Here is a 10,408-nt window from a genome sequence, read left to right as displayed (position 1 = left end):
TCACACACATACATGAACACGTCTCACTTGATCACGCAAAGCCTGCTTACTTGGGACAAAATGTTCCTGGTTTGGGTTGTTTCTGAACAATAAGAGTCATGCAGGAGTCTATTCTACAGTTTCAGTCAAGGAGTAAACTTCACAATCTGGCTGTATTGAAGCAAAAAACTATTGAGGCCTATTCTTAGATGTTCCTACAACTACAAATAGTCTTGTGTTATCTAATGAACACTTTTGCATTGATAGGTGAATTATTCAAAACTTGTTCCAAAACGTTTACTTCAAAGTTGAGCAAAATAACATTTGGAAGGCGAACTAAAAATGGGCTGAACTAAAAGTAGCTTTTCAGCTTCAGGGGTTTTACGCACACTTCAGCACACGCGCGTCACCAATAGCTGCATTGATCAAGAACGAAAAAGGAGTGAAATGGCTTTGGAAAGCTACTCATTTGTTTATGTCTTACGCAATAAGATTTTTTTAATTCCACAGCTGTTAAGGAACAGCCAGAGCCAACCACTGGAACTTCCACTGGAAGCTGAGAGGAGGGGGAGTGTGTGTACCACACTTAAAACACTGCATTGCGCATAGGCTACCATTTTCCTAGTCTAAGTTTACACGAACAACGCTTAAGGAAACAATAAGGGGTTTTTATGACTAAATACTTGTTTAAAATTGGTCTTTAAAAGAAAAGTGAAAACTTGAGAAGGGGCCTTCTAGCAGAAGAAAATCAAACGGAGCCTACAAGGACAAGTGCGCAGCTCTGATTCATCATGTTGTATTAAGATAGAACACGTGCCAGGAGACGCATTGTATATCTTAAAACGCAAACTAAATAATAAAAGTAATCAAACAACAAATCATTTAGATACAGCCTCTTTTCAAAAAAAGAAGAAAAAAACTTTGGTCAACAATCTTCAAATAAAACATTCACTTCCACCCATTTTGTCACATTGTTAAAAAACATGAAAACAACTAATTAAAGCAGCACTGACTTCATATTTGAAAAGCATTACTGGTCAGACTTGATAAATTAACTCGATTGACATATTTTAAAATATTATGGGTATTTTAAAATAGTATTGGCAGTTCCGTTTATTATAAACTTTATATAAGCAAAGACAAATGACTGCAGCAAAACTGAGAAAATCAGATGATCATCCACGGCGGTGATTTTCCACAGTACGTCACAGTTACGTCTTCACTGCAGGTCTCCTGAACAGTCTTTGCGCTCATTTCTCAGCAGCTGGAGGTTGGGGGCTTTCTCCTCCAGTGATCCGCGCGGAAACACGCGGAGTCCCACTCAAGGCCCTCCACTCTCCACGTGCGCCGCGCGCGCTGCCTGGAAATCAGTCGTTCCAGATAAGACGCAAAAGCGGCGGAATTAGCACTGCCTCGACTTTAATTATATTGTCAACGGAGAATAATTGTAATTGATTTTTTGCGATCATTCAGTGGCCATTGCGCACGCGCACCGACAGGGCTAACTGGTGCTTATTTTCACAAGCAGTTTTCTTAGTTTAATTTGAAGAGGGGAAAAATAAAAAGAGAAAATCCACCTCACAAAGAGACGAAACATTTCTCTCCTGCAACTGCAGCTCAAACAGCTTTTTGATTTTTTACATTTATCCCCCTGAACTCCATCAAACGGGTAAGGTCCATCCCACTGGAAAATGTATCTTTGCCCTGGTTAATTACAGGAGCTGCTCTGTAATTAATGGATCACTGCTCCGCCCTGTTGCCTTAGTGATAAGAAGATTCATCCGTTCCCAGCTCCTGCAAAGTGGAGATTTAACAGAGGGAGTCCTCCAGACCCACCTACCTCCCTGGCAGCATGGGCCCTGAATCATGAGGCCTTCACTTGACAAACCTCCATCAACTGATCTAGCATTCGTTTTTATTTTTGGCTGCTAATTTATTTTAAAAAAATCAGAATAACATGTATATTTGTCCTCATCCATAAAATTATGACTTTAATAAGTATTATCATATTTTATTTAGACTACCTCAAATGTACTGCACTTTTGATTTTAAGCTCCGTTTGGAGGCTCCACAAAATTATACATTTAAAAGTCAAAATGGCTTAAAGTGCAATTTATTTAATGCAAAAATGTTTTGTATTAAACAAAACCTTTTAACTGAAAGCTGAAATAAAAGAGTAACTGACTACTACGGCAAGTACAAAAACCTTTCATGGCTTATTTTGCAAGCCTCTAGAACCCACATGTAATTTACTATAAATACATAAATCAGACGGTACTGAGACGACTTTTAACCATGCAGCATCTCTGTTTGCTCTCCTCCTCATCACAAATTTAAACTGAGCTCAGCATTCATCATCTCAGACAGACAAGATGAAAACAAAAACTCTCCAAGGGTAAGCAGGACTGCTAAGTGAAGAACGTCTGGAGGCTTCATTCAGCCTTTTCGAAGCTAAAATTCACTTTTGCAGTCATATCCCAGTGGATGGGAGAAACTTTTGCTGTTCAGGATAATTTGTACCAGCCAGAACAAGAGGTGAGAAAGCACAGACCCTCTTTACCAGAAGCAGAAAGGTAACATTCACAAAAAAGCAAGATTTCAGGACATTTGAAAAGTTATTGTAAAGAAATAATAGTTAACTAAAACAGATGGCAGATTTGTTGGGTCTAACAGTTGCCAAACTCTTTATGATCAGTCCAAGAGAAGCACAGTGCCTTGCAAAAGTATTCACCTCCCTTTTGTTGCTTTTATAAATCACTCACATACAATAACATTTGTCTTTCCTCACACAAAAAGTTTCTAGAAAATAAAACCTTCAATGTCAATGTGAAAACAGATTTCTAGAAATTTGTGTCAATGACACAAAGATATGAAATGAAATATAATTGTTTGCATAATTTTTTGCCCCCTTTTAAATGTAAGGGTCTAATTCAATAGAAGTCCATCCAATTAGTGCCAATAGTCTCACAATTGGTGAAATGAAGATCACCTGAGTGATGTGGGTGTGTCCCCAGTGACTAAGTTATAAAACACCAGTCTATAAAGGGTCCAGATACTGGTGGAGCAGTATTCCTGGCTACCATTTCACCGTGAAGACAGAAGAACACTCCAAGCAACTCAGAGAAAGGATTGTTAAAAGGTACAAGTCAGGGGATCGAACAAATTTCCAAGGCATTGAACATCCCCCAAAGTTCGGTGAAATCAATTATCAAGAAATGGAAGGAATGTGGCACATCTGTGAATCTGCCTAGATCAGGCCGCCCTCATAACTGATTGACCGTGCAAGCAGGAGATTTGTGAGAGAAGCCACCAAGACCCCTACGACCACTTTGAAAGAGTTACAAGCTTCAGCTGCTGAGACAGGAGAGACTGTGTATGTAGCAACTGCTCCATTACCGAGTGGAAATGAGAAAGCCACTGTTGAAGAAAATATATATTAAAGCTCGACTAGAGTTCTCCAAAAGGCTTGTGAAAGACTCCATGATCATGATTTGGCCATCACACCATCCCCACTGTGAAGCACGGTGGTGGCAGCAACATGCTGTGGGGATGTTTCTCAGCAGCAGGCCCTGGAAGGCTTGTAAAGATAGAGGGCAGAATGAATGCTGCAAAATACACTGAAATCTCAGAGGACAATCTTTTTCGGTCTGCAAGAGAACTACGGCTTGGGAGGAGATTTATTTTCCAGCAAGACAATGATCCAAAGCATACTGCAAAAGCTACACAGAATGGTTTAAAAAGAACCAGGTAAATGTTCTGGAGTGGCCGAGTCAAAGCCCAGACCTAAATCCCACGGAGAATTTGTGGCTGGACTGGAAAAAGGCTGTTCATGCCCGGTATCCACTCAACCTAACAGAAATTAAGCAATTTTGCAAGAATGATTGGAGCAAAATTCCAGTGTGCAGATGTACAAGACTGACTGAGACTTATCCATACAGAGTCAGTGCTGTGATTGCAGCCAAAGGTGCATCTACCCAATACTGACTTGGAGGGGGGGGGGGGGGGGGGGGTAATTGTGCAAACAATTACATTTCATTTCATATTTGACATCTAACATTACTTTGTAGAATTATGTTTTCACATTGACATTGAAGGTTTTTTTCTAGTAAATTTTTGTGTGATGAAAGAAAAATGTTATTAACCATGAGTGATTTATGAAAGAAACAAAAGGGACAAACATCCAAGGGGGTGAATACTTTTGCATGGCACTGTAAATGATAGAAAACATCAGGCAGACGTGACCAAAAAAGATAACGAAATGAAATCGCAGGTACAGCAGAACATTTCTATGCAAAGATACTGACACTTCTTTATGACACAAACATTTATTGTTTCATTACAGTAAAGACAAGAAAGCAAACATGTTCATTCGGTTTACCTCTAACTTACACATCAACGGTTAATTATAAAAGGTGTTTCCATTTGTTGAGGATCTGTGACAGTTCTCATTACTGCAAGCTGTAAGTCTGTTTCCTGTCCCGAAGATCAATGGTGACCCACAATGCACGAGGGTCTTTCTTGTTTTTACGTACAAGGATTTTTCCTTGGAGTTCGTCCCCTAAAGGAAAAGAGAGAGCAAATTTTTGAAAATATTCAAAAAAAGGTATTTCCGACAAAGTCCCACTCCAATCATCTTACATTGGCAAAGCGTTCCCAGTGCTCTTTTAATTATCTTTATGCCAATTTTAGCCAAAGTAATAGAAAAAAACTGTCAGTTTTTGTAGGACATAGTTTCTGCAGAGTGGCAGTAGGATCCCCTCCTCCCCCCGTCATTGTAATCTTAGAGCGTATTTTCTATGCCACAAATAATCTCCATATTCAAACTCCTTTTTGTCCCCATTGGGATCTGATTCAAAATAAATTGAATCAAGAAATATTCAGAAATGCAATTTTGAATTTTAATTTCCTATTTATGTCCTTCATCATTAGAAAAATACCACAAGAATATGTTAAAAACAGCAAATATATGCACCATTTTTATCTTTGAGTTGATAAGGTACCGGTGTAGAATGTCAAAGAAATGTAGTAACCGACCCTTTGCTTCAAGCGAACTTGGGTTGTTGCTAACCACTCTAAGGATCATCAAATGTTAAAACTTTCAAGTAAAAAAGCAAACAGCAAAATGACAATAAGACCCCTCCAATCTGTTTATTATTAAGGAAAAACAGACATAAGGGGTGATATTCCAATGAAATTCAATATTCAGTTTATTTAAAGTTCCAATTCACAACGGAGTTTAGGGTACTATGCAAAAAAGAAAAAACATCAAACCCCACTCAATTTAAGGTAGATGTAATCTATTTTAGCCCTGATCATTCCAACAAGACCACATTTTCCTGTTTGTGTTGTGAAAATCTTGTAATACCCATTTACTTGAGCAATGGCAACTGTGAAGAGGCAAATTCCCTCTGAAGGAGTTTAGAAAAAAACACCAAATACAAAACCATGAACGGGACAGATCATTCAGATGAAAGATGTGCAGAAAAGAAAGTGAAGAGAAATCCATTATGTGTCCTAACACGACCCCAGTCGTCTCAGACTAAAGCAGCATAACTAAACGTATGGGGCTCAGGGTCAGCCGTGCCAACCTTCCATCTCAAAAAGGAAGGCTTTAGGTCTAGCCTGAAAGATAGATGGTGTCTGCCTACTAACGAAGACAGAGCGGAGTTGGTTCCACAACAGATGAGCCCGAAAGCTGAAAGCTCTGCCCCTACTGTAGTTGTGGAAATTTTAGGACCAACCAGCAACCTTTGAAACTCAAATGTTTTGCTTGAAAAATATGAAGCCATGAAGTCTTAAAGATAAGAAGAAGAAATTCTGTTTAGGCCTTATATGTTAGTAAAATAAGTTTAAACATCTGTTTTTTTCTTTTAACATGTAGTGAGCACTCTGGTTGCAGATTTCTAGTGTTTTGAAGCACCCTGATGATAAGGAGTGTAATCTTGAAGTAACAGAAGCATAAACTGATTTTTCGGCGTCATTCTGAGACAGGATGTTCCTTATTTTTGGAAAATAATGGAGATGAAAGAAGACAATTTATGTGAAGGTTCAAAGCTAAATTGATCTTTTACCAATGAGCTCATTTCTTATATTTGTATATTTTTTACTTGGCTCTGTTGAATACATCTTAACTTTAATTACTAGGAAAGGTTGCAAAGTTATCTTTGTTGGGCATCCATTTGTGAGTACTGTATGTTCCATCCAATAAGGTGCACTTAAGAGCTGAAATTGAAAAAAAAAACTGCATTTTATAATATTTGATTGAAATGCTCAAAGCCGGAGGTGAAGTTGTGAGATCGAAGCTGAGAACACTCTTCAATAAAGTGATAACTGAAGAAAAGGTACCCAACGAGTGGAAAAATGCCATTATAACACTCATATTTAAGAAGGGAGACAAGAAAGACCTTGCTAATTATAGACCAATCAGCTTACTCTCCCAAGTCTACAAACTCTTCATGAAGATCTTGAAGAATAGGATGAATAACAATCTGAGTGACCACCAGCCGCCAGAACAAGCTGCCTACAGAAGATGTCATTCAACTATCGACCATCTGCAGTCAGTCATGCAAATACTCGAGAAAACCAATGAGTATAAAATACCCATTTATATGGCGTTTGTAGACTATGAAAAAGCCTTTGATTCTATCCTGCACAAGGCTGTTTTTGAGGCGCTAAAACAACACAGCGTAGAGGAGAAGTACATCAACATCCTGAAAGAGACATATGATGGAGGCACTGCTCAGATTCGGAACGAATCACTTAGCCGAAAGATTAAGATCATGAAGGGAGTGCGACAAGGAGACACCTTGTCACCAGTGATGTTCACAGCAGCGTTGGAAGAAATATTCAGGAGAATGGAAGCTGAAGCGGGAATTAACATCAATGGAGAGAGGATGAACAACCTGAGATTGGCAGATGATATCATCTTATTTGCAGAAAAGGAAGAGGATCTCAGCAAGCTGCTCAACGATCTGAACAAGGAAGGGAGAAAAAATGGCATGAAAATGAACAAAAAGAAAACCAAAATCATGTGCAATGAAATAGCAAGGAAAAGGAGAAGGAAAGGAATAATTGTGGATGGAGAACAACTGGAGGAGGTGGATGAGTATAAGTATTTGGGAAGACTGCTAACACCAGGAAATGAGATGGCGAAAGAAATAGACGAGAGAGTAACATCCGCTTGGAAGAGATTCGGACAGTACAGCACGTTTCTGAGAGATCAAAAAATGCCCATGTGTCTCAAGAGGAAGATCATGAACACTGTCATACTGCCATCAATGACTTATGGAGCTGAGACATGGTCACTTACCAACCGCCAAAGAGAGAAACTAGCAATCACCCAGAGGAGCATGGAACGATCAATGCTGGGTGTTACGAGGAGAGATAAGGTCAGGAACGAAGACTTAAGATCAAGAACAGGGGTGAAGGATGTCATCGAGAAAGTGGTTGAAGCCAAAGGCAAGTGGGCAGGACATGTAGCCCGAATGAAGAACCACGAATGGGCTAAGAAAACAACAGAATGGATTCCGTGGGACAGGAAAAGAGGAAGGGGAAGACCGAAGAAAAGATGGAGAGATGACATCGAGCAGAAGGCAGGCAGCACGTGGACCCAGAGTGCCCAAAACCGTGATGAGTGGAGTAAGATGTGGAGGCCACCCGCCAGCAGTGGCGTGACAGGCTGATGATGATGATGATGATGATTTTATAATATGCAGCACCTTATATATATATATATTACAATATTGTCCTTGCGGTCACAGACTGCAGCTGCAGGACTTAACTAAAAGACCACTGGGCATGATTTTTTTTACAATTGATAAAGAGATAATAAGATTGGGTCTTTAGGCGGCAGTGGCTTAGGTGGTTGAGCAGGTCGGCCAAAGATCGAAGGATCGATCCTTGCTCCCTCCAGTAAACTGTTGCTGTGTCCTTGGGCAAGACACTTCACCCTTTTCCTTAAAAAATGCCAGAAGTAAAGCTTAGACTCCATTCATACAGCCTTTTGTTTAGTCTTTGTACTTTCTGCAGCACCATGGAGAGAATAGAATTTTCCCAGCTTTGTTATGCCTCTCTCCAATCAAGTCTTTGATTCAATGTGGTTCATCACAACGGAGTGATTGCTGGTCCATTGATTCTTTGACTCCAAAGAGCTTTGCTGAAATCTTTTTTCTGTCTATGAGTGTGATTTGCTAAAAGTGGACAGCAGTGTTCTGCTCAAGAAACATTTTGAGCTGAATCAGACATCAGACAATTATACCTTTCAGTTTTTTTTGTTGTTGATACATTAACTATTATACTATTTTACCAAGATCCACTTTCATAACTTTCAAGAAATTATGTGGAGAAGCTCAATTTTGTTTAAAAACTTCTGAGTTTTATTTTATTTATTTATTTAGGAAAAAACAGAGTGCTCTCTACATTCATTCCATGTCATCAAATTTCTACTCATTTTCATAACTATCCTCTTTACACCATTAACCTTAATGACCTCTGTGCTTCCGTAACACTTGAAGGGTGAAAGAAATCCATCAAAAGACAGAAACCAATTTCACTGAGTCGGTATGTTTGAGATGAAGTGGAATTCCTTCTTTTGCCCTGCAGCGTTCCAGTGCTGCTGAGCTCAGGCCTCTGCAGCAGGAGTGCGCTGATGTCTCACTAAATGAGGGTGTGCAAAGGGTTTAATGTATGTTCATACGCTAGACTGTGTGTGTGTGTGTGTGTGTGTGTGTGTGTGTGTGTGTGAATGCAGATGCTATGATTTCTCCAGATGGCAGAAAAGTGAGTGCATCTACTGTACAACGCCAGAGCGATTAGAAAGCTGGGAGAAGATGCAGCTGATTATGAGTCATTTTCACTCTGATTAACCTCAAGTTTGACTGCTGGAGGGAAACGAATGTTTACTCAAACGGCAAACGAGCATCTTCTCATCTTAGCAATTTTCACCTGAATTCCTTTCTATGCTCTCCTTACTCTGTACTGAAGGTTAGAACGGGGATGAGGAGAGAAAATGCTGACTGTAATTCCATCACCAGTGTAGCATCCACTATCACTGCTGTCACATCTCCCTCGTTACCATGCCAACGCCACAGTGACTGACTCTGTCACCAGCGCCACACTCTGGGTCTTTCATTACATTGCAGACAGACCAGGAGACGCTTTGAGCAGGAACTGAGTGTAAACTGAATGGCAGAGAATTTGATCCTAAAAACAAAAACAAATGAATGCATGAAGTGAACCAAAAGAGGGACACTTTCATGCACAGTGATGGCACAGTGATGGGTCATTTCTAGGCTGAATCTGAATTGATTCACTACGCCTATGGCTCCTGGCTATCCCTCTAATTGTAGGTCCATTGGAAGCTTTAGTGATGTCCAAAAGTGTTGTTTAAGGAGGAGTTGTAGTGACTTCGGGCTGACTATCCATCGCTAGTAGGGTGTTCAGCATTGCGCTTGTGGCACAGAGGACAAAGACAATTCTTCACGTGGGTGTGCTCTGAAACACAGAAGTTTACACCTAAATGTAAGAGTTTTTGTTTTTTGCATGACTTTTTAAAGTTACAAAACCAATGTCAAGTATTTTCTAAGTGATGGCAGCTAATATAGATGACCAGGGGCTCTTGATGATGTCATCAAGAGGTAGTAACGTCCGAATTTGAAAACACCTCACTCTTCTCGCAAGGATAAATGCTGGGATAGGGAGAAGTGATTCAGATTCAGCCCTAGAGTCTATAATGAAACTAGGCCTCTACAGCCCTTTATGCATTTGATGGACACTTTTTTTTAATCTCAGATACTCACCTATGTGGATGAGGGTCAGTTGGAGTAATATAAATAAAACTGTTGCAGTAAAATGGAAATTATGTATTAGTTGTTTTTGTTCTTCTTGTTCTTCATGCATCACATGTCATATTGTAATCGCAAAATTGATCACTTATATTGCACATCGCCACATTTCCACATATCGTGCAGCCCTATATGAAACATTAACATAGCAAGATATTGTTGGGAATTTTGCTATTAAATATTAGCTTGTTTAATTTTATTAACATTTAAAGGTTTTCAACGATAAAAGAAAATTCATAGAATCTAGCAAATAATAATTTGTTAATCATTTTAAAGATATATGTCTATGATTACTTCAGTAAAGATTGGTTTGTTAAACTGTTTTTATTTAAGTATTTTTAGGGGGCTCAAATTAGCCAACTAGTATGAATATACCCAGTTCCTTATTTACTTTATTAGTGAGACACATCTAACATTTAGGTCAGAATTTTAGGCAATTTTACACTGGGCTAGTCATGAAGATGGTTTCAAACCTCTGATTTGGTTTTAAACTAGAGGTTTCAGTTGTGTTAAGAATAATTTCTAGAATTTGAAAGGTCTAAGTTAAAATACGGGAGGTTGGTCAGCTGCACACTACGCTAAGTTCA

The 10,408-nt window shown here is 39.2% G+C and overlaps 1 protein-coding gene across 3 annotated transcripts in view; it reads right to left on the bottom strand.

The window, feature by feature from the left end:
- Positions 1-4,285: 4,285 nt before the first annotated feature.
- The window catches only part of prmt3 (protein arginine methyltransferase 3), an 83,207-nt gene continuing 77,084 nt past the window's right edge, over positions 4,286-10,408 (bottom strand). For all 3 annotated transcript variants that reach the window (XR_013655081.1, XM_004066823.5, XM_078944993.1), the window contains one exon: positions 4,286-4,537. Coding sequence is in view for 2 of the 3 variants with exons in the window: in XM_004066823.5 (XP_004066871.1) it covers positions 4,428-4,537 (110 nt within the window). In the remaining variant the exon portion in view is untranslated. The remainder of the gene's footprint in view (positions 4,538-10,408) is intronic.

Source organism: Oryzias latipes, chromosome 3 (assembly GCF_053564925.1).
Source record: "Oryzias latipes strain Hd-rR chromosome 3, Olatipes_Hd-rR_3.1".
Classification (NCBI taxonomy): Eukaryota; Metazoa; Chordata; class Actinopteri; order Beloniformes; family Adrianichthyidae; genus Oryzias; species Oryzias latipes.
Note: the sequence above shows the minus strand (reverse complement) of the source record. Positions and strands in the feature narration are given on the sequence as shown.